Source organism: Chanodichthys erythropterus, chromosome 17 (genome assembly GCF_024489055.1).
Source record: "Chanodichthys erythropterus isolate Z2021 chromosome 17, ASM2448905v1, whole genome shotgun sequence".
In the NCBI taxonomy this organism is placed as follows: domain Eukaryota; kingdom Metazoa; phylum Chordata; class Actinopteri; order Cypriniformes; family Xenocyprididae; genus Chanodichthys; species Chanodichthys erythropterus.
Genome location: NC_090237.1, coordinates 628,012 through 652,376, shown reverse-complemented (window position 1 = coordinate 652,376; position 24,365 = coordinate 628,012). Strand labels below are relative to the sequence as shown.

General features: G+C 37.9%; 3 protein-coding genes and 1 pseudogene across 5 annotated transcripts; 3 read left to right on the top strand and 1 right to left on the bottom strand.

The window, feature by feature from the left end:
* Positions 1 to 9,797: 9,797 nt before the first annotated feature.
* On the top strand, positions 9,798 to 12,021 carry LOC137004936 (erythroblast NAD(P)(+)--arginine ADP-ribosyltransferase-like). The gene is made up of 2 exons (XM_067365663.1): positions 9,798 to 10,597; positions 10,677 to 12,021. Exons 1-2 carry the CDS (start codon positions 10,547 to 10,549, stop codon positions 11,397 to 11,399), a joined length of 774 nt encoding a protein of 257 aa, XP_067221764.1. The 5' UTR covers positions 9,798 to 10,546; the 3' UTR covers positions 11,400 to 12,021.
* Positions 12,022 to 14,154: 2,133 nt separating this feature from the next.
* Positions 14,155 to 15,365, top strand: LOC137004935 (ecto-ADP-ribosyltransferase 5-like). 3 transcript variants are annotated; one of them, XM_067365660.1, is made up of 3 exons: positions 14,169 to 14,264; positions 14,435 to 14,511; positions 14,591 to 15,365. In XM_067365660.1, the coding sequence occupies exons 2-3, from the start codon at positions 14,461 to 14,463 to the stop codon at positions 15,335 to 15,337; spliced, it is 798 nt and encodes a 265-aa protein (XP_067221761.1). In that variant the 5' UTR covers positions 14,169 to 14,264; positions 14,435 to 14,460; the 3' UTR covers positions 15,338 to 15,365. The 3 variants fall into 3 exon arrangements, with proteins under 3 accessions (XP_067221760.1, XP_067221761.1, XP_067221762.1); XM_067365661.1 differs by having other exon boundaries at positions 14,259 to 14,288; XM_067365659.1 differs by having other exon boundaries at positions 14,155 to 14,511.
* Positions 15,366 to 17,374: 2,009 nt separating this feature from the next.
* Positions 17,375 to 22,134, bottom strand: LOC137005030 (GPI-linked NAD(P)(+)--arginine ADP-ribosyltransferase 1-like; annotated as a pseudogene).
* LOC137005029 (gastrula zinc finger protein XlCGF57.1-like) lies at positions 20,395 to 24,237 on the top strand. The gene is made up of 2 exons (XM_067365776.1): positions 20,395 to 20,664; positions 21,913 to 24,237. The coding sequence occupies exons 1-2, from the start codon at positions 20,586 to 20,588 to the stop codon at positions 22,983 to 22,985; spliced, it is 1,152 nt and encodes a 383-aa protein (XP_067221877.1). The 5' UTR covers positions 20,395 to 20,585; the 3' UTR covers positions 22,986 to 24,237.
* The last annotated feature ends 128 nt before the right edge of the window (positions 24,238 to 24,365 follow it).

Sequence of the window (24,365 nt, the reverse complement as noted above, 5' to 3'; positions counted from 1 at the left end):
GGGGAGGAAGAAAGAGAGGACTATGATACTGTAATCAGGAAGCTCGATGACTACTTTGTACCAAAAGTTTATGTTATTCACGAGCGTGCACGATTCCACATGAGGGCTCAAAAGCCAGGTGAAATGGCCGAGGAATATATCCGAAGCCTCCACGAGCTAGTGAACACATGTGACTTTGGTGCTGCCAAAGACGAAAATATTCACGATAGACTCGTGATTGGGATTCTGGACAGAAAACTGTCAGAAAAGCTTCAGTTAATGCCCGACTTGACTCTCAGAAATGCCATAGAGCTTGTGAGGCAGTCGGAGCAAGTCCGTGGACACGTTAATGAACAGGCTGCCAGCGTTAGTTCTCAAATCAGCGAGGTGGCCGGTGCCAGGAAAAAAACCCACTATGGCAAGAGAGGCAGACCGCACCGTGGCTCGAAACGAAATCAGACAGAGCATGTAAATGAGTGGAAATGCAAAAGATGTGGAAGAAATCATGGAAAAGGGGAAATTTGTCCAGCAAAAAGTGCTGAGTGCTGCAAATGCAGGAAAAAGGGTCATTTAGCTGCAGTTTGTAGAACCCGAGAAATCCATGATGTCAGCAAACCACAAGAGGGCAACAACGTAACGCATTTCCTGGGTGAGTTAACTCACATTGATGACAAAAGTGGAGCATGGATGGTCACATTCTGGATTCATAGCACAAACATAGACTTTAAAATTGATACTGGTTCGGACATAAGTGTAATTTCTGATAAAACCTTCTTTGTTTTGAATTACAAGCCGCTACTTAACAAAGTTAATGTGAAACTTGAGAGCCCCGGGGGTACACTGCACTGCAGAGGAAAGTTCAGAGCTATGACTACCTTTAAAGATAAGCAGTATAGTTTTGAAGCGCTCGTGGTGACTGGTCGCCATGTAAACAATCTCCTTGGTCGAGATACAGCAAGTGCAATGGGTTTAGTTAAGATGCTGGAAGAGCTTCAACCTATTTCTTTATCTCAACTGGGACTAGTAAAAACAAAACCCATTAAAATCTGCCTGAAAGAGGATGCTGTACCATACAGCGTGCACACTGCAAGACGGGTGTCCGTGCCCTTGCTTTCAAAGGTCAAGGCGGAGCTGGAGAGAATGGTACAATGCGGTGTCATTGAGGAGATCACAGGTGCGCCCCTATGGTGGCCGTTCCGAAGAAAACAGGGCAAATCAGAATTTGTGTTGATCTAAAACAACTAAATAAAGCTGTAAAAAGAGAGAAGTTTGTGCTGCCAACGGTTGATGACATACTTCCTAGACTAGCACATGCCCAAGTTTTTTCACTTCTCGATGCTGCTAGTGGCTTCTGGCAGCTGCCACTGGATATGGACTGTGCTAAACTAACAAAGTTCATTACTCCTTTTGGAAGATATTTTTTCCGCAGGCTACCGTTCGGGATCACCAGCGCACCCGAAATCTTCCAACGGGAAATGTCGACAATCCTCAAAGACCTTGAAGGAGTCGCAGTTTTCATTGATGATATCTTAGTATTTAGCAACACTCCAGAGGAACATGAGCAGCGACTGCAGAGGACTCTGGAAGTCATTGACCGGGCTGGTCTAAAGCTGAACAAAGAAAAGTGCCTGTTATGGCAGAGTCAGCTCAGGTACCTGGGACATGTCATAGACAAGGAGGGCATATGCCCAGACACAGCCAAAAAAGCTATCACGCATCTTGAAAAGCCGAAGAAGATATCAGAACTAAGGAGAATGCTAGGAATGATTCATTTCCTGGGCAGGTATGTTCCTCATCTCTCCAAGGTTATTCAACCTCTCAACGAGCTGTTGAAGAGAGACGCGGTATGGTACTGGGGATCTGTGCAAGAGGAGGCCTTTGAAAATGTAAAGCGTCTAATCACAGAAGCTCCTGTACTAGCATTCTATGATGTCACAAAGCCCACAGTCGTCAGCGCAGACGCAAGCAGCTACGGTCTGGGGGGCGTTTTGCTGCAGGACCACGATGGACAGCTGAAACCAGTGGCCTACTGTTCCAGGGTGTTGACCGATGCTGAAAAAAGGTACGCCCAGATCGAAAAGGAGTGCCTGGCGGCTATGTGGTCCTGTGAAAAATTTTCAAGGTTCCTGTATGGATTGGAAAGTTTCATCCTGCAAACCGACCATAAACCACTGATTCCATAGATCAATGCCAAGGATCTGGATTCAGTTCCCTTGAGATGTCAAAGGCTGTTACTGCGGATAATGCGTTATAATCCTGTTGCACAATATGTACCCGGCAAACAACTGGTGGTCGCTGATTCACTTTCACGACACCGTCAGTCAACCATCTCTTCAGTGGTCTCAGAATTAGTGCAAGAAGTGGAAGCTTATGAGAATCCAGTGAGTGGTGCATGGCCAATCTCTCCTACAAAGCTGGAATCTGTGAAAAGAGAGACAGAGATGGATTTCGAGTTACAAATGGTCAGGCAGTACGTGACCGATGGCTGGCCCAGGTATGCTGCTAATGTCCCACAAGCCATAAAATCATACTACAACTACTTCAAAGACTTTGCGAGAGACTATGATTTTCAGCACATTACATCGAGCCCCTATTATGTCCAGTCAAATGGAGAGGCTGAGAGGACAGTACAAACAGCTAAGAAGATTCTGAAACAGTCTGACCCATTTACAGCTTTGATGAGCTACAGAGCCACACCCCTTCAAGCTACAGGTGTAAGTCCAGCACAACTCATGATAGGTAGACAAATAAGAACTACAGTTCCCACATTAGAGTCACACCTGAAACCTGAATGGCCTGATCTTCAACGAGAGAGAAAAGCTGATCAAAAAGCATAAAGGAGCTATAGAAAATATTACAACAAAAGAAACAGTGTCAGAACATTACCAGAGATTCCTCCTGGAACTTCTGTTGCAGTCAAGCTAGATAAGAGGGTGACACGATCCGGCACTATTCTCAGAAAGTGTGAGACACCACGGTCATACCTTATCCAATCTGAAACTGGAGTACTCAGGCGAAATTGACGACACCTAACGCCCACTGTTGGTGACAATGAACCAGCATTCAGTTCAACTTCAGTTCAACAGACGCAGAGGCCAAAGGAAACTCATGGCCAGGATCCACTTGCGGCTTCTATGCTTGATAATGCCCCAGACATTCCAGTGCAGGTTGAACAACCAGGAACTGATCTATCTGAATCTGATTCCAGTCACGCAACAATCATTTCACCGAAAAGGGTAAAAACAAGGTCTGGACGAATTGTCACAGCTCCACAGAGATACAAGGATTTTGTGTGAAAAAAAAAAGAGAAACATTGTTGAAAAGAAAAATGTTGTTTCCAACTACAATAATTTTATGGTTCAACGTTATATATGTTAAGTAACTCATAAGGAAGGGTGATGTGATATAAAACAGTTTAACGTTGTTATATGTAATATGTCCCTTATCCATTAGGTGGCGACCAAGTGCTTGCTTAACGAGTTCGTTTGCCCATATAATCTTTAGGGTATTAGGTTAGCTAATTTGGCTTGCTGTCCACTGAGGAGGGGCTCAATGAAGCATCTTCAACTTGAGCTCTGATACACCCCCCAGTGAATAAATATAGGATGTGATTACATAGGGCAAGGTACCTGAAATGAAGGTGGAGTTTGGGGAGGTGGAGGGATGCTGAAACAGCTGAGACTGAAGAGAGGTAAGCAGCTGATTATATACTCTGGCTGTTGATTGGAAGATTAGATGGGCTCGCTCCTCCCTAAATTACGTTTAGGAACTTCACTAAGAGTTGAGTTGCAGTTTTAAAAGTAATGGAAGCAACACAGTCTGCTAGTGTGTTCATGATGGGTAGTCACTTTTGCTTGTGTGTTCCACCAAAGCTCTGTTGTTAATAAAGCGCACACGTTAAAGAGTAATGTCGATTTTTTGAAACATCACAGTTTAAGCATTAAACATTTAAAATGCATTATAATTACCATTAATGTCTTTTAAATTACATGGTTCATATACTAGTGTATAACCAAAGCTATAGATTGTAAAATCAAGCATTTCTCATTCTTACTGTTTTTTAGTTAGCTTATGTTTGAGCATAGCATACATCTACCCGATTAGCCCGCTAGCTTAGCGTAGGTGTTTTTTGTTTCTGATATCTGTTTCCAGTTTGTTTTATTATGCATAGGCATTCATTTTATATCAAGCATACTTTTTAATCAGGCTTTACCGCCTGTGTCCTAAAGGAGACCCAGTTCCTGGGGCGGGGCTTTATTTTTCATGACACCAGTCTGCAAGACTTGTTGATTGTAGGAGCGATTTCACAGTGGCACGAGGTCTCACGGAGACTTGCAAGATTAAATGTGACTAGAGAAGAAAACACATGGAGGTCAATCGACGATGTCTCGCAACATCCGGTTGGTGACGCTTGCTCATTCTCATTGGCTTTCGCAGGTATCACGTCAGAGGCAGCCTGATCAAGAGTGGTAAATATCAAACATGTTTTGATATTCACGAGTTGAGATCAGGGACTCTCCGTCTCGATTGGCAGCAGGTAAATAATTGTAAAAACACTACACAATAGAGTACTTTTTTGGACAATTTTGAAATTTCTGTCATTTATTACTCACTCTCATGTCGTTCCACACCCGTAAGACCTTCGTTCATCTTCAGAACACAAATTAAGATATTTTTTAAGAAAACCAAGAGCTTTCTGTCACTCCATTGGGAGCAACGCAACTTACATATTCAAGATCCAGAAGAGTAAGAAAGATATCATTAATCTCCAAGTAACTCCAACGGTTTAACCTCAATTTTATGAAATGACGCAAGTGCGTTGTTTGCACAAAAACATAAATTACTACTTTATTTAGGCAACCCAGTAGGGGGAGCACCACAAACAGGGGTATCTGGGTATGCAGGTAATGTATGCATATGGGCCCGCTGAGTGGGACCTTTTAGTTAAAACAATTAATTTTTGGCCATGTAAACATAACGCGATATATATATATATATATATATATATATATATATATATATATATATATATAGATTCATAGCTCATTTTCAAAACTGAAGCTATTAAAAAATTATTTCTGGAGAACCACACCACAGAACATTCAATTCATTGAAAATATTTGAAGCCATAAATTGAACACCAAGGACATTGTGGATGAATTTGCTGAATGAAAGGCCCGGAGAATGCAACTAAAATGAGTGACTAGCGTTTTCTTTTTACATTGCAAACAAGATTGCATTTGCATACAGTAATTTAGTATTTATAAGAAATGCTAGATCTACTTATTTTTAAAATCTCTTAATAGAAAACAAACATAATCCTAGGTATTTATTTGACACAGTGGCTAAATTAACTAGAAACAGAGATTCAACTGCTGACGTTTCCATAGAGCACAGCAGTAATGACTTTATGAACTTCTTTACTTGCCAGATTGATAATATTAGAGAGAAAATTAAAAACATGCAACCGTCTACAGTTTCGCTTCAGACAATGCACTGTAGTGTCCCTGAGGTAAAACTAGAATCATTCGCCGCTATAGGAGAGGAAGAATTATCTAAACTTATCAAATCATCAAAATCAACGACATGTATGTTAGACCCAATGCCGACTAAACTACTGAAAGAAATGCTTCCAGAGGTCGTAGGTCCACTTCTTGATATAATTAATTCAACCTTAACACTAGGATACGTGCCAAAAACCTTTAAGCAGGCTATTATTAAACCTCTTATTAAAAAACCTCAACTAGATCCGAGAGATTTAGTAAATTACAGGCCAATCTCGAATCTACCTTTTCTGTCAAAGATACTAGAAAAGGCAGTTTCAACACAACTGTGTTCCTTTTTAGAAAGAAATGGAATCTGTGAGGATTTCCAGTCAGGATTTAGACCATACCATAGTACTGAGACTGCTCTCGTTAGAGTTACAAACGATCTACTCCTATCATCCGATCGTGGCTGTATTTCTCTATTAGTGTTATTAGATCTCAGTGCTGCTTTTGACACTATCGATCATAACATTCTTTTAAAAAGACTTGAAAACTATATTGGCATTAGTGGAATTGCTTTGGCATGGTTCAAATCGTACTTATCTGACCGTTATCAGTCTGTAGTAGTTAATGAAGAGATGTCGTATCGATCACAGATTAAATATGGGGTACCACAAGGCTCAGTACTAGGACCGTTGCTTTTCACTCTGTACATGCTGCCCTTAGGAGAGATAATTAGGAAGCATGGTGTTAGTTTTCACTGCTACGCTGACGATACTCAGCTCTATATTTCCTCGCGCCCTGACGAAACCTACAAATTCACAAAACTAACAGAATGCATAGCTGACATTAAAAACTGGATGACAAGAAATTTCTTATTATTAAATTCAGAAAAAACTGATATCCTAATCTTTGGACCAAAAACTTCCTCACGAAAAAACCTTGAATACTCTCTAACACTTGAGGGGTGCTCCATTAAACCTTCGTCCTCAGTTAGGAACCTGGGTGTGCTCTTTGATACCAATCTTTCATTTGAAAGTCATGTTTCTAGTATCTGTAAAACCGCCTTCTTCCATCTAAAAAATATATCTAAATTACGACATATGCTCTCAATGACAAATGCGGAACAGTTGGTTCATGCATTCATGACCTCAAGACTAGATTATTGTAACGCTCTACTGGGTGGTTGTTCTGCTCGGCTTTTAAACAAACTACAGTTGGTCCAAAATGCGGCAGCTAGAGTTCTTACTAGAACCAGAAAGTATGACCATATTAGCCCAGTTCTGTCAACATTACATTGGCTCCCTATTAAACATCGTATAGATTTTAAAATCTTGCTACTTACTTATAAAGCTCTAAATGGTTTAGCTCCCCAGTACCTAAGTGAGCTCTTAATGCATTATAGTCCTTCACGTTTATTGCGATCTCAGAATTCAGGCCAGTTGATAATACCCAGAATATCAAAATCAACTGAAGGCGGCAGATCCTTTTCCTATTTAGCACCTAAACTCTGGAACAATCTTCCTAGCATTGTTCGGGAAGCAGACACACTCTGTCAGTTTAAATCTAGACTAAAAACACATCTCTTTGCTCTTGCATACACATAACACATTATCAATACATTAACATTTTTCAAATCCGTTAAAGGATTGTTACGCTGCAATAATTAGGTCGGCCGGAACCGAGAACATTTCCTATAACACTAGATATACCTGTACATCAGAATAAGAATGGCATCTCCGCTAATATCTGTCTCTCTGCTTATCCTGAGGTTTGCCGGGTGCTGGATCCAGGCCGTATCCAGATCAGATGGAGAACCTGTGTCTGGACCTGACTACAACGTAGCCCAGGAGACAATGGGCCTAAAGATCCAATTCTGGCTGCATCTATAATTCAGATTTTTAATCCCCGTATCCGCTTACATATATTTATATATAATCGATTTTTAATCTCTATAATAAAAATGTATAATTCAGATTTTGATCTCCATATCCATTTACATATATTATATATATCTTCCAAGGGGTTTTTTCCCTCCTAGGACTTTTTTCCCAGTGCTAGCACGCTGGGTTTTTCTCCTAGGGGTTTTTTTTCCACCCCTGGGAGTCAGCCGACATTGGCTTAATGTAGCACCATCTTGTATATGTGACATATTACCACGCTTGGTTGTACAGCTTATTTTTAACCACTTCCCTTTTTCTGTGCTTCTAATATGTAAAGCTGCTTTGAAATTACCAATTGTAAAAGCGCTATATAAATAAATTTGACTTGACTTGACTTGACTATTTTTCTGTACTGGATGTGAACAGGTTTTGGGTAGAGATATGCCGCTTAAGGCTGCCTTTTTTACAGCACTCATGTTTTATTCATTTATTATTATGTTTACATATTATTATTATTATTATTATTATTCATTAATACTGACGTCTGTGTTTTGGTTTGGATGGCCAGATATTATGTACTGTATTTATCACGCACGCAGTGTGTTTAGTATGGAATTTTTTGATTTGCTAAAATGAATGTCTATAAATGCCTCTTTAATGTACTTTGAGGGGAAAGCGGGGGCTCGTACGGGACTGACTTGCTCACACTGACCACGACGCAAGTGTGTTGTGTTGCATCAGGAGTGGAAGTTTTTCAGTGAATGTGCTTTGGATATGCTTATGGTATAATATGGACTGAGTTGTTGATAATAGAGCTTTTTTCCCTCCTTTGCTCTTCTGGGCTTCTGCTTCTTCTCTCTTATCTGCAAATGTCTTAATGTTTTAATTCTTTTTGATTTTCATCTATTAGGTACAATACTCTGGATTTTATTGATTCCTTATGCAGCGACAGGAATCATAATGATCACATCATCATCAGTGTTCATGTCTGTAATATTCATACTAGAACACAAGCTTACCTGTCCTAGAGCAGATGAAATGAGAAGAAGAGCTTCAATGATCAGCAGCATCTTGATCCAGTCAAATCCCTCAGGAGTACTGTATGTTTAGTATTAGAGCTGTTATATATACCCCCAGATTTACCTTGTTATCTTCAAGAGCAATGATGAGAGATCAGTAAAGGCAGTCGCTCAATGCCAAATGGCAATAATTATGCCATATGAGGAAGTTGGCTTTTTTAAATGATCCCATTGTTGTAGATGGTGAATGGCCTAAATGCTTTGCAATTTTGCACAGAGAAATGTGTTTTTGTCTGAAAATTCTCATGAAATTTGGCACAAAGTAGTGAGCCATGACCCATGTCTTGCTCCTTTTACACCCAATCACGATCCTCTCACCTGTCACCAGTTCACCTGCTTATTGTGGACCGCTTCAAAACAGTTTATCTTGGATATTCTATAATCTTTTCGCATTTATTATGCCTCTGTCCCAACTTTTTTGGAGTGTGTTACTTCCATCAAAATCAAAATGTGTTTATATTGACAATACATTTAGGCCCCATCCACATGGATCTGGCATTTTCTAAAAGTGAAACTGCTATTTTTTTAAACCACGTTTAAAAACTTTGTGTTTTCATGTGGACAGCCTATCCGTATATTTTGTGAAACGATGAACCCCACGTGTTGACCCTTGTCAGACGGCGCTAACAGCACAAAACAGCAAACAACAACAGCAACATGCATTGTGTTCATGCTGCAGAAGATACTGAGCCAAATTAAAGCCTTATTTCTAAGCTTTACTATAGTTTGTATACAGCGCGCAAGATTGATGCGCATGCTCCAAGTCTTGTACGCTGCTTTAAGTGCATCTCTGTGGCAGTATTACAGCGCCACATAATGGTCTGGCATGTATACTACATCATTTTGAGTCTTCCATTGGTTTCGTGTGGACGCAGATATTTTTTGAAACGAAAAAAAAAAAGATCAGTTTCTAAAGTTCTAAAATTTGCACTTCTGCAGTTTGAATACGGTGTCATTTACTGGTCAAAATGTGTAAATCATTTACTTAAGTTATGCTTGTAGTTTAACCCTAAATCAGGCAACGTGACTCACGAGTCATATAGTTTTTGTTGTCTTTTTTGGGGCATAAGAACAATTTTTTTATTAAATCCTTTTATCATTTATCAATGCCTGGTCTGTCTCAAGTATGCTGGTCACATGATTTGCTTAAAGTTTTCAGTTATCTATTAGTAAGCCTGATCTAAATCCAACATGGCTGCCAGTGGTGGAGAACATTCAGATTTTGAAGTAGATAATTATATATTAAAGTCATTATTCACCCCTTACCGAAAACTCATTAAGGTCATGCACCTTTCTGCATCTTCAAACTTGTTCACACATCCTTTTCAGCTTTACTCTGACAAAGCTTCAACCCTGTTCTCATAAAAACCCCCGTTGTAAGTGTCATTGCACAGAGAAAACCACAAAGGTTCGAACAGGAGGGCTTACACAAGCAGATGTCTTGTTAGTACTTGGCAGAGAATCCGACTGAGGCAGGAACTGTGATTGCGGAGAGGGGGCGGGGCACAGCAGCTCATTTGCATTTAAAGACACATGCATGAAAACAGCCTGTTCTTGACTGTAGTCAGTAATGGGCATTTACAACATGGATTTATAAATGATCTGTGAGGAATTTCAAGCTGAAACTTCAAAGACACATCAACCACAGGTGGTAGAACCTTCTCCTATTTAGCATCCAATCTCTGAAACAGTCTTCCTAGCATTGTTCAGGAAGCAGACACACTATGTCAGTTTACAAATCTTTAACCTGGTATACACATAACACATTATCAACTTTTTAAATTCAAATTAGTTAAATGATTGTTAGGCTGCATAGCATGGTGTCACACCTGTTTTCTGCTGGCACTGACACGACAGGAACGCAGTTTTTTGTCAAATCACACATTAACCAGTGTTGCATTAGCAGAACAACTGAGAAGAGCTGATGCATCGTGACCACACTTCAACACAAGCAAAGACATTTTGAGATATAAACCCACCTTCCTCATTCTGTTAGTTTGAAGAGTTGCTGTCGTCTGTCTGTGAGCAAATGATTTTTCTGGTCTTCTCCTCTCTCCATTGAGCTCCTGAAAAACAGACAATATTCTGAGGAAATTTTGGTGGATTTGACTGAATCAAGATGCTGCTGATCATTGAAGCTCTTCTTCTCATTTCATCTGCTCTAGGACAGGTAAGCTTGTGTTCTAGTGTGAATATTACAGACATGAACACTGATGATGATGTGATCATTATGATTCCTGTCGCTGCAGGACCACAGAGAAAAACTGGATATGGCACTGAATTCTGTCGATGATCAATATAAAGGCTGTACGAAAGACATGGCGAATCTGGTGAAGACTAAATATCTACAGAAGGAAACATCTGACTCGAAATCTACATTTTCAAAGGCTTGGAAAGATGCTGTAAACAAAAACAAACACAAGACACCAGGAGATGGCTTGACAAAGGATCATTCAATTGCCATTTATGTGTACACAAACTCAGATTTTGAGATATATAACAATTTTAATAGTTCTGTCCTTAAAGAAAAGGAAAAATACAAAAAGAAAAAATACGAATGGTATTCACTTCACTTTTTGTTAACAGACGCAATACAGATTCTGAAGAGAACACAAAATAAATGTTTTCTAACTTTTCGTGGTACAAATATTACATTTAAAAAGAATGTTCAAAATAAAAAGGTTCGTTTTGGGAGATTTGCATCCTCCTCTCTTGATCGTAAAGAAGCAGAAACTTTTGGAACTAAATCTTGTTTTGAAATCCGCACTTGTGAAGGTGCTGAACTGACAAAATATTCTAATTATCTTTTGGAGGAAGAGGTGCTGATTCCTCCTTATGAGACGTTTAAAGTCACTGCCGTCAAGAAAAATCTCTGGTGTGAGACTGTGTTTGTGTTGAACAGCACTGGAATAAGAAATGATCTGAACTGTGCTCTGTTCAAGAAAGCAAATGAGACCATAACAAAGTTCTAAGGCTGTTATTAAATGCACTGAATGTGTTTTTGATATTACATCAGTTCCAACATTTTTCCTCTTGGTTTAGTTTGATTATTCTTTGTCAGAATTTTTTTTTTTTTTAAATGTCAACATAATGTAATAAAGTTATTTTTACGTGATCCAATTTAATGACCTTGAAGTGAATTTATATTTTTCTCCAATTCATTTCATTTATACTTTCCATCATATTACGGTTAATAATTGTAGTGCTTGCCATCTAACTAACTGCCAGCTATAGCATATAACTGTCCTTCCATCAACAGATTGGTTTTTTCAAGTTTTTGCTTCTTGTTGAACGTTTTAAAATGATTTTTTAAACATAACCTTTACTTAGTATTTTTTATCTTAGTCACATGGATTGAGAAGAGCTTCTGTGGAGTTTTTATGGTTTCATTGTAAAGAAGCAGCTTGTGGTTTTGTTGTGTTTGGCTTTACTAACACCATGACACTTTATGAAATGAGCAATAGCTGCTAAAATCTGAGCAATGATTCGTCTCTTTAAAGGGTTAGTTCACCCAAAAATGAAAATTCTGTCATTAATTATTTACTCTCATGTTGTTCCACATCCATAAGCCCTTCATTTGGATCCTCCATTGAAAGCAACAAAATTACCACATTCAAGGTCCAGAAAGGTACTAAAGACATTGTTAAAACAGTCATGTGACTGCAGTGGTTCAACCTTAATGTGATGAAGAGACAAAAAATAAAATGATTAACAAAATAATGGCTTTATTCAACAAATTCGTCTGTCCCCAGTCATTCTCGTTGCAGAGCTTCCGTGTTTACGTCCGAACGCCGGCTCAGTATTGGCCAGTTCCTGCATCACATGCATGCGTCGTGCTGCTCACGTGACCAAAGCCAGCCAATACTGACCCGGATGTAAACACTGAAGCTCTGCGACAAAAATAGCACATGAGAATGACAGGGGACAGACGAATTTGTTGAATAAAGTCATTATTTTTGTTTTGTTTCAGCGCACAAAAAGTATTCTCGTCTCTTCATAACATTAAGGTTGAATCACTGCAGTCACATGACTGTTTTAACGATGTCTTTAGTTCCTTTCTGGACATCAAAAGGTGCATTAATGTTGCTGCCTATGTGTGGATCACATACATTCAGATTTCATCAAAAATATCTTAATTTGTGTTCTGAAGATGAACGAAGGTCTTACAGGTGTGGAAGGACATGAGGGTGAGTAATAAATGTGTTGGGAATGGAGACTCAGGCAGGGGATCCAAGTGCAGCGTTTTATTAAAAACAAGAGTGGTCGTACAGGCAGGAACAAACAGGAACAGTGAGGAACAGTCAGAGTCGTAGTCAAGGGACAGGCAAAGATCAGGACAGGCAGCAACGGGTCAAAAACAGGGAACAGGCAGACAGGGCAGACAGGGCAGACAGGGAATACAGGGAATACAGGGAATACAGGGAATACAGGGAATACAGGGAATACAGGGAATACAGGGAATACAGGGAATACAGGGAATACAGGGAATACAGGGAATACAGGGAATACAGGGAATACAGGGAATACAGGGAAACGCTCAGAATTGCAACAACAGTTAAACAAGACTTTGCGGTGAGGTGGTGTGTGTGAAGGTCCTTTATAGTCCTGGTAATGATGTGCAGCTGGGTGTGGTGATCAGTGTGGAGTGCTAGGCTGTATGTGGCAACAGGTGATTGGTGGAGTGAGTGCATGTGATAGGCAAGGGAGATTATGGGAATTGGAGTCCGGAGTGAGTAGGAACGTGACATGAACAGATGGTGATCATTACAAAATGACAGAATTTAAAATTTTGGGTAAAATAACCCTTTAAGGTTGCCTTTTCATTTTTTACACATGTATTACTGTTTACATATTATTAGGTGACCATTACCATTACTAATGTGTTTTGGTTTGGATGCCCTCTTTTACAGATATTATGTATTTATCAAGCATGCAGTGTGTTTAGTATGGTATTTTCCTGATTCACTAAAATTAATGTCTATAAACGCCTCCTTGACGTACTTTGAGGGGAAAGCGGGGGCTCGTACGGGGCCGACTTGCTACGCCACTGACTACGACGCATGTGTGTTGAGTTTTTCAATGAATGTGTCATGAATAATATTATTTTGTAAATATAGTGGTAAATTGCATTGCTCCCAATGGAGGAACAGAAAGCTCTAACCCTTTCATGTTATCTGATTGAGTTCATGAGGAGATTGAAGGGTTACAGATGACAGGAAGCAAGTAGAGAGGGGGTTGAGTGACTAATAATCAAACTAACCTGATAAAAAATATTAATTAATGTTATCCGTGTTTCATCCGCAATAACAATGTGAACTTTTGGCCATTAACTTTTAAATGCATCTTATGTATTAATATGAGGAGAGTCTCTGCATATATTTACTCTTCAGATATAAAGGTTGTTTTAAGAAACTGTACATCTACTGAAGTATAAATTAATATTTAGTGTCGCCCTTAATAAAAATGAACTGACTGATGAGTTTCTGCAGGAATCTGGAGAAATTCATGAACATTTCCATGATCAGAATCTGCTCTTGGTGTCACACCTGTTTTCTGCTGGCACTGACATGACAGGAAAGTAGAGTTGTCCTTTGTGAAACCACACATTAACCAGTGTTGCATTAGCTGAACAATTGAGATGAGCTGATGCATCGTGACCACACTTCTGCTATCTCAACACACAAGCAAAGACACTCTCAGAGATATAAATCCCCCACCCACCTCATCTCTTGGTGTGAAGGGTTTTTGTCGTCTGGTTGTGAGCGAATGACTTTTCTGATCTTCTCATCTTTGAGCTCCTGAAAAAAAAAAAGATACACAGACAACAATATTCTCGGGTAATTTTGTCGGTGAAGTAAAAGGTCAATATAAATCGTGGTTTAACTGAATATTTTACTTTTTTGAAGATGGCAAAAATACCACATTTTGAACTGTATTATGCATGAAGTCAGTGAACATTGTCTAGATGTAGTATTTGTGAGACGCTGTTGTGTTTCTTTTCTTCCAGCATCTGAGGGATTTGACCGGATCAAGATGCTGCTGATCATTGAAGCTCTTCTTCTCATTTCATCTGCTCTAGGACAGGTAAGCTTGTGTTCTAGTGTGAATATTACAGACATGAACACTGATGATGATGTGATCATTATGATTCCTGTCGCTGCAGGATCACAGAGATGCTGGTGAAGGAAAGATATATCCACTGGATATGGCACCGAATTCTGTTGATGATCAATATAAGGGCTGTAGAGAGAACATGACAAAACAGGTGGAGAGAAATTATCTGAAGAAGGAAACATCTGACCCTGAATCTGAATTGGCAAATGCTTGGAAAGATGCTGTAAAGAAACACAAGACACCAGGAGATAACTTGACAAGAAATCATTCAATTGCCATTTATGTGTACACCAACTCAGGTTTTAAAGTATATAAGAATTTCAATAATGCTGTTCGTAATGATAAGAAGAAATACAAAAACAGAACATTCAAATGGTATTCACTTGACTTTTTGTTAACAGACGCAATACAGATTCTGAAGAAAACACAAAAGAAATGTTATTCAACTTATCGCGGAACAAATATGAAATTTAATAAGACTGTTCTGAATAAAGAGGTTCGCTTCGGGTCATTTACTTCTTCCTCTTTGAGTCTTAAGAGAACAAGGTTTTTTGGAAACGTGTCTTGTTTTGAAATCCGCACCTGTGAAGGTGCTGATCTGACCAAATATTCTAAGCATCCTGAGGAGAAAGAAGTGCTGATTCCTCCTTATGAGACTTTTAAAGTCACTGCTGTCAGGACTAAAAGAGATCAGAAAAATCTCTGGTGTGAGACTGTGTTCAGTTTGAAAAGCTCTGGAACAAGAAGTGACCTGAACTGTGCTCTGTGCAAGAAACCATTCAAGACAAAGCTCTAAGGATGGTACTGAAAAACACAAGATATAATCATCAGTGCCCACATTGTTTCTCTTGGTTTAGTTCAATTATTCTTTGTCAGGAAACACAATTTGTTTAATTTCAACATAATGAAATAAAGTTATTTTTAAGTGACCCAATTCAGTCTCCTCAAAGTGATTTCATACCTTAGTCATGTTGGAGTTTTTGTGGTTTTCATTGTGCAGAAGAGAGACGCTTGTGGTTTTGTTGTGTTTGGCTTTACTAACACCATGAGCAATAGCTGCTAAAACCTGAGCGATGACGAGTCTCTCATCCCAATTAGATTCAGTCAATAATTATTTAAAAATAATTATTTCAGCAGTAAATAATTGAGAATAACTATTATTATTTGTTTGAATGGACTTATTCAAGTCATTAAATAATATTTTTTATCAGGTTAGTTTGATTATTAGTCACTCAACCCCCTCTCTACTTGCTTCCTGTCATCTGTAACCCTTCAATCTCCTCATGAACTCAATCAGATAACATGAAAGGGTTCGAGCTTTCTGTTCCTCCACTGGGAGCAATGCAATTTACCACTATATTTACAAAATAATATTATTCATGACACATTCACTGAAAAACTCAACACACATGCGTCGTAGTCAGTGGCGTAGCAAGTCGCCCCCGTACGAGCCCCCGCTTTCCCCTCAAAGTACGTCAAGGAGGCGTTTATAGACATTAATTTTAGTGAATCAGGAAAATACCATACTAAACACACTGCATGCTTGATAAATACATAATATCTGTAAAAGAGGGCATCCAAACCAAAACACATTAGTAATGGTAATGGTCACCTAATAATATGTAAACAGTAATACATGTGTAAAAAATGAAAAGGCAACCTTAAAGGGTTATTTCAGCCAAAAATTTAAATTCGGTCATGTATTACTCACCCTCATGTCCTTCCACACCTGTAAGACCTTTGTTCATCTTCAGAACACAAATTAAGATATTTTTGATGAAATCTGAATGTATGTGATCCACACATAGGCAGCAACATTAATGCACCTTTTGATGTCCAGAAAGGAACTAAAGACATCGTTAAAACAGTCATGTGACTGCAGTGATTCAACCTTAATGTTATGAAGAGACGAGAATACTTTTTGTGCGCTGAAACAAAACAAAAATAATGACTTTATTCAACAAATTCGTCTGTCCCCTGTCATTCTCATGTGCTATTTTTGTCGCAGAGCTTCAGTGTTTACATCCGGGTCAGTATTGGCTGGCTTTGGTCACGTGAGCAGCACGACGCATGCATGTGATGCAGGAACTGGCCAATACTGAGCCGGCGTTCGGACGTAAACACGGAAGCTCTGCAACGAGAATGACTGGGGACAGACGAATTTGTTGAATAAAGCCATTATTTTGTTAATCATTTTATTTTTTGTCTCTTCATCACATTAAGGTTGAACCACTGCAGTCACATGACTGTTTTAACAATGTCTTTAGTACCTTTCTGGACCTTGAATGTGGTAATTTTGTTGCTTTCAATGGAGGATCCAAATGAAGGGCTTATGGATGTGGAACAACATGAGAGTAAATAATTAATGACAGAATTTTCATTTTTGGGTGAACTAACCCTTTAAAGAGACGAATCATTGCTCAGATTTTAGCAGCTATTGCTCATTTCATAAAGTGTCATGGTGTTAGTAAAGCCAAACACAACAAAACCACAAGCTGCTTCTTTACAATGAAACCATAAAAACTCCACAGAAGCTCTTCTCAATCCATGTGACTAAGATAAAAAATACTAAGTAAAGGTTATGTTTAAAAAATAATTTTAAAACGTTCAACAAGAAGCAAAAACTTGAAAAAAACAATCTGTTGATGCTGCATTGCACACATTTAGCAGTTATATGCTATAGCTGGCAGTTAGTTAGATGGCAAGCACTACAATTATTAACCGTAATATGATGGAAAGTATAAATGAAATGAATTGGAGAAAAATATAAATTCACTTCAAGGTCATTAAATTGGATCACGTAAAAAAAAAAACTTTATTACATTATGTTGACATTTAAAAAAAAAAAAAATTCTGACAAAGAATAATCAAACTAAACCAAGAGGAAAAATGTTGGAACTGATGTAATATCAAAAACACATTCAGTGCATTTAATAACAGCCTTAGAACTTTGTTATGGTCTCATTTGCTTTCTTGAACAGAGCACAGTTCAGATCATTTCTTATTCCAGTGCTGTTCAACACAAACACAGTCTCACACCAGAGATTTTTCTTGACGGCAGTGACTTTAAACGTCTCATAAGGAGGAATCAGCACCTCTTCCTCCTCAAGATGCATAGAATATTTTGTCAGTTCAGCACCTTCACAAGTGCGGATTTCAAAACAAGATTTAGTTCCAAAAGTTTCTGCTTCTTTACGATCAAGAGAGGAGGATGCAAATCTCCCAAAACGAACCTTTTTATTTTGAACATTCTTTTTAAATGTAATATTTGTACCACGAAAAGTTAGAAAACATTTATTTTGTGTTCTCTTCAGAATCTGTATTGCGTCTGTTAACAAAAAGTGAAGTGAATACCATTCGTATTTTTTCTTTTTGTATTGTTTCTTATCTTCATGAACAGCATTATTGAAATTCTCATATATCTTAAAATCTGAGTTTGTGTACACATAAATGGCATTTAAATGATTCATAGTCAAGCCGTCTCTTGGTGTCTTCTATTTGTTTTTGTTTACAGCATCTTTCCAAGCCTTTGAAAATGTAGATTTCGAGTCAGATGTTTCCTTCTGTAGATATTTAGTCTTCACCAGATTCGCCATGTCTTTCGTACAGCCTTTATATTGATCATCGACAGAATTCAGTGCCATATCCAGTGGAAATGTCTTTTCTTCACCAGCATCTCTGTGGTCCTGCAGCGACAGGAATCATAATGATCACATCATCATCAGTGTTCATGTCTGTAATATTCACACTAGAACACAAGCTTACCTGTCCTAGAGCAGATGAAATGAGAAGAAGAGCTTCAATGATCAGCAGCATCTTGATTCAGTCAAATCCACCAAAATTTCCTCAGAATATTGTCTGTTTTTCAGGAGCTCAATGGAGAGAGGAGAAGACCAGAAAAATCATTCGCTCACAGACAGACGACAGCAACTCTTCAAACTAACAGAATGAGAAAGGTGCTTTTTATATCACTCAAAATGTCTTTGCTTGTGTTGAAGTGTGGTCACGATGCATCAGCTCTTCTCAGTTGTTCTGCTAATGCAACACTGGTTAATGTGTGATTTGACAAAAAACTGCGTTCCTGTCGTGTCAGTGCCAGCAGAAAACAGGTGTGACACCATGCTATGCAGCCTAACAATCATTTAACTGATTTGAATTTAAAAACTCATCTTCACCAAGCCTCTCATGCACATATGCTTTGGTCTTGAATAAAACTGTTTCTGAGATTGTCTCTGGTTTTTTAGGTAGATCAATCTATCAAGTAATCTTACATAGATATAGTCTGATAGTATCATGCTCTTAGCCAAATGATTTATATTGCTCAAGTGGCTGAATCAGAGGCGTCCAACTCCAACCTAATGGATTCATGATGTCCTCTTCTTCTTAAAGTTGGAAAAAAATCAAACAGTATGATTGATGCTAAACTCAGATGTTTAAATGGACAGAATATAGATGAAACCTGCTATGATTACCCTACTACTAAAGCATAAAACTGATTTAAACAATAGGCCTACATAATATTCACATATGCAGTTCAGGGGACATATTGTATTAACCCTAGAGTTACAGCATGAAATACTATTTAAACCTATAACATTTTACATAAAATTTACTTATATTCTCTCACAATTCAGACTTTTTTCTCGCAAATGCGAGTTTATATCTTCTACTTTGGACTTTATAACTTGATTTTCAGTTCATTAGTTATGATTTTCGGTTCTTTATTTTTAAGGTCCCGCAGATATTGGGACCCCAATATGACTCCATGTTCAAATTGTTGAATTTTACCCATTTTCAATGGTCATAAACCAAATGTAGATAACTTTTTAAACGGACTGAACTATATAGGGCCTTGAAAATGAATATTTCAAAAGGAAAGTTTATTAAGAATGAGTATCTAGAAGGATATTAAGATATCTTGAATACTTTTAGAGTTACAGGCATGACAACTTTAGAAAAGGAATATTTATGGCACTCAGGAATGTTTTATACAATTGAGATGATACAAAAACACAAGACCCTTTTCTAGTTTTAAAATTATTTGTTCTTCAGATATTCCTCTTTAAAAGACGAAAGTATCGGCTGTGTGCAAAGTGACCCACATTTGGTTTTTGATCACTGAAAATGTGTGCAGTCGACCAATTTACTCATGGAGCTGCATTGAGATCTCCATATCTCTGGGATTGAACCATCGAGGGCCTTTAAAATGAAGATACCAAAAGAAAAGTTTGTTAAGAACCAGAATCTAGAAGGATATTAAGATATCTTTAATAGTTCTTGAGTTACAGGCATGCAAACTTGAGGAAAAAACACAAAAAGTGCTTTTTGCCATGTTTGAGCTTTCACTGTTGGCATATAATGAAACAAAGATTGATAAAGTCAACAGATTTGACTAATAGATCTACCAATCTCTGTGTAGAAGTCATTTTTAAACTCTTCTAATTTGCTCCAAATCTCAGGTGAAAATGGTCATTTTAAACCCCTCTACAAAATAGTGGATTAACCAGTAAATATACATCTGTGACATTTAATATTTTGGATTTCATCACTATTTATGTTTGTCTTTCTACAAAAAAAAAAGAAGAAAATCAAAAATTTGAGCCGGGGACCTCTGGTTGATTTGACACGGAATGGCCCTCCTGTCATTCTACTATATGTTAAGTCTTTTTCATTTCTTTGTGCATATCGTCTTTTTTAAAGGAAAAAAAAATAACACACACTCGATAGATAATTTTTCTCCATATTATTTCCCCGACGCTACTCACTCCAGTCCAGCGGGTGGCGCTAAGACACACATTTGTTTGCCAACCGCCTCAGAGGAGAAGAAGACTGGTTTTCAGCGTGATCTCTCATCTGTGGTGTTTTGTTGTGGAACTGGCTCAACATAATCTGATGTATTTTTAGTATATAAAAAAAATACACATTTTGAATCGGGTCAGTAAATACCTGTAATATTCTCATTCTAAAAGACTTGACAAGAAGTCTTCAAGCAAGCAGGAATATCTGGAGGAGTATCATCTGATCTGAGATCTGCTGCTGTGAAGATGGTGTTTGTTAAAGAGGAGAGTGAGGAGGACATGAGTGAACCAGAACCCTGGAGAATAAAACACGAGGAACAAGGAGGTTGCTGTTTATTCTTCATTCATATTTAAATTTTGATTACTTTAGTGATAAATAACAATATTTAGTCACAGGGTGCATCGTTTTCTTTGACATATGAGTACTTTAAAACCATCATGCTAGTTTCAGACTTTGGAAACAGTCTTTAATATGGAAGTAATTTAATGCCAAAAATATAAAAAGAAAAAAAGAAGCTTCTCAAATTGCTCTAATTGAAAAAATAATGCATTCTATTTTTAGGGCTTATATTAGGGGCTGAAATTCAACATGGTTGTATATTTAAACTGGAACCTGACCGATTTATCTGTCTGCCGTTTTTATCGTCCGATATGAGCCTGTCGCTGATATATCACATGTTGTTATCTGTGTTTAAACTAAACTCATTTAAGCCTTGCTAATTTAAACATTCAAGAGCAAGACGCGAAAGAGAACTCGCGCACGCTTATCTCAGACAGTACGCAAATACTGAGTTCTCATTCAAGTCTTGCGCTTCAACGGACAAATTCACACAAATTATTTCAACATGCCCATTTCGGCGAGTATCCTTGCAAACATAGTCGGTTATGTCTTAAGTGAACGTTTAACAGTCGAGAAATGCAATGCATGTGTAACAGTATGTGTACTTGATCATGCAATATGTCTTAAAGTGACAGCAGCCTAATATTCCTGCTGTTTTTAATGTTAAACATCAAATGACAAAGAAATCACTCACTGCTCTTGCCTGAATAGCTTTTGTAACTTCAATAACGATTAATCTTTACTTAATTTGTACAATGAAGATATTTTATATTTGATTCATTTTCTGTACCTGAAAACTACTGTTAGATACCTGAAATACCTACTGTTGCTGGTAGTTTGAGTATTTTTTCTTATTTTCTTTATTTTTATTTGACTATTTTCCATGAACATAGCACATACCGTACCGAAACCGTGACCCTAAAACCGCGATTAAAACTGATCTGTGAGTTATCTGAACCATTGCACCACTATAATGTAAACATAAACATCAAATTTGCGAAGTGAAACAAAATGCAGCGAAAATTGCCTGTTAAATATTATGTTGTATTTTAAAACGGATTGAATATTTTGGAAGTGAAATCTAAAAAGGTGAATATTGATTATTGCAGACTGAGCACTCGAATGTATGCAAGACATTCAAATATTAGTCTGTTTATTCTAAGCAAGTGCAAGCAGTTCTTAAAAAGTGTTATCGTAAATACAGTAGTTTTTTTTTCCTCTGGTGATTTTTAGGCCTGATGAAAGTGAAAGAGGAAAGAGAAGATCTGATGGAAGTGGAGGAGAAACATCAGCATCAGAAAGATCACGACATCACTGGAGAAAAGTCAGTGAGTTGCAGCATTCAAAAAACAGAAGTCAAAAAGCCTTTCAGCTGCTCTCAGTGTGAAAAGAGTTTCATGCGTAAAACACACCTTAATGAACATTTAGTAACTCACAGTTCAGTAAAGCCTTTCAGCTGTTCTCAGTGTGGAAACACTTTCACACGTAAAGATAGTCTTAAGACTCACATGTTAATTCATGCTGGAATAAAGCCTTTTGTCTGCTCTCAGTGTGGAAAGAGCTTCAATCATAAAACAAACTTTAAGAAGCACATGATGATTCATACTGGAGAAAAGCCTTTCAGCTGCTCTGAGTGTGGAAAGAGTTTTATACGGAGAAGACAACTAAATGCGCATGTGCATATTCACACTTCAGAAAAGCCTTTCAGCTGTTCTCAATGTGGAAACACTTTCACACGTAAAGATAGCCTTAAGAATCACATGTTAGTTCATGCTGGAATAAAGACTTACAGTTGCTCTCAGTGTGGAAACACTTTCACACATACAAAATACCTGAAGAATCACATGAGCATTCATACTGGAATAAAGCCTTTCGTCTGCTCAGAGTGTGGAAACACTTTCACATGCAAAGCAAGCCTTAAGAATCACATGATAATTCATAGTGGAAAAAAGCCTTTCACCTGTTCTGAGTGTGGAAACACTTTCAAACATAACAGAAGCTTAAGGAATCACATGTTAACTCATTCCAGAATAAAGGTTTTCAGCTGCTCTCAGTGTGGAAAGAGTTTTACACATAAAACACACCTTAATGAACATTTAGTAACTCACAGTTCAGTAAAGCCTTTCAGCTGCTCTCAGTGTGGAAACACTTTCACACGTAAAACAAGCCTTAAGAATCACATGATGATTCATGCTGGAATAAAGCCTTTCAGTTGTTCTCATTGTGAAAAGAGTTTCACCTGTAAAAGTCATCTGAATACTCACATGAGAATTCACACTGGAGAGACGCCTTATCCTTATGTTTGAGAAGAGGTTTGAGAGGAACATTCATTTGCACAGCGCTCACTCTGTCCTTTGGCAATTTAACTGTGATCACTGCAGTAAAAGTTTAGCTTTTCCATCATGACTGAAGAGGCACCAGAAAGTTCATATAAAGTTAAAGCCTCATGTCTGTCCTGTTTGTTGAAGGAGGTTTCTAGGGTTGACTCTTTAACAAGGCATGAGCATAAGAGTGTGAACTTTTATACCGTGACTGTGGGAAAAGCTTTAATAGTGCTGTATGTCATTTTTGTAATGTTTTTTTGCTGATATTTAGGAAACACGCTATGTTCTTGTAACGGAGACCAGCTGGTAGAGAGCTGTGCAGGTAAACTTCACTCCCCTGACCTCAAAAGGCAAACTAGTGACTGATTTTAGAGAATAGTGGTCATCAGGGACCCGGGTTTGAGTCCCGTTCAGATCGGGGAAGCTAGGACAGGAGGGGTTTCTCTGAAAAGCAATGCCACAGATGGTTATTCTGCTTTGTAATTTGTGATCACAGATCAAAATGATTGCACCAGAAAATTCATACAAAGTAAAAGCCTTGCATCCTGTTTGTGTAAGAAAATGAATAAGGGTTGATTCTTTAAAAAGGCACCAGATAATCAAACTTTTATGCTTTGACTGTGTGGGAAAAGCTTTAAAGGTGTTGTATGCAATTTTTTGAAAGCACAAAAATAACATAAAAGATTTGCAGATATTTGGGAAATGGTTTCTGTAAAAAACAAACAGTGCTACAGATGGTTATTCTACATTTTAATGCACGTTCCATGCTGGAATGTCTTTTATTTCTGTTTTTGTTTTGGTTCGTGTGATTCCGCCCCTGGTTTGCCAGTTGGCAGAAAACGCAGCAATGGAAGCCAGCAAACCAAATTATTTCACAATACAGTGTTTTTAGTCATTTTCACAGATCTGTATGAACTGGGATTGTTTTGACAACATTGTCATCTGTACATGAAACTCAAAAATCGAAAGGAAAATGTTCCAGTTTTTATTACATCGTTGTTATGTAAATGTAGAAGATTAAAACTTGTAGCAATATGTACTGCATGGAGGTACAATTTGTGATTTTTTTTTTTTTTTTTTTGACAGAACTGTCAAGTTTAAATAATTTACTGTATACATACAAATGTGCATATATTCTTTCTCTGTGTACTATAGTATTGACTTGTCCCAATAAACTACACCCAAGAACTACAACTGACTTCCAGATTTTGATGAAATCAACTAAAGATAAAAGAACACATCCTCAGCTGAGATCTTTTGAGAGATTTAATGTTTTCTTTTATTTGTAGTCATTTTTTTTTAAACAACATGATTCTAATGGTGCAAAAAACATGCTGAGAACACAACAACAACAAAAACTGC

Bases quoted from the DNA above. Each gene is read 5' to 3' on its own strand.
- LOC137004936 (XM_067365663.1), top strand. From the start codon at position 10,547: ATGCTGCTGATCATTGAAGCTCTTCTTCTCATTTCATCTGCTCTAGGA. The intron at 10,598-10,676 runs GTAAGCTTGTGT...CTGTCGCTGCAG, and splicing joins TTTCATCTGCTCTAGGACAG to GACCACAGAGAAAAACTGGA.
- LOC137005029 (XM_067365776.1), top strand. From the start codon at position 20,586: ATGGTGTTTGTTAAAGAGGAGAGTGAGGAGGACATGAGTGAACCAGAA. The intron at 20,665-21,912 runs GTTGCTGTTTAT...GGTGATTTTTAG, and splicing joins AAAACACGAGGAACAAGGAG to GCCTGATGAAAGTGAAAGAG.
- LOC137004935 (XM_067365659.1), top strand. From the start codon at position 14,365: ATGCATGAAGTCAGTGAACATTGTCTAGATGTAGTATTTGTGAGACGC. The intron at 14,512-14,590 runs GTAAGCTTGTGT...CTGTCGCTGCAG, and splicing joins TTTCATCTGCTCTAGGACAG to GATCACAGAGATGCTGGTGA.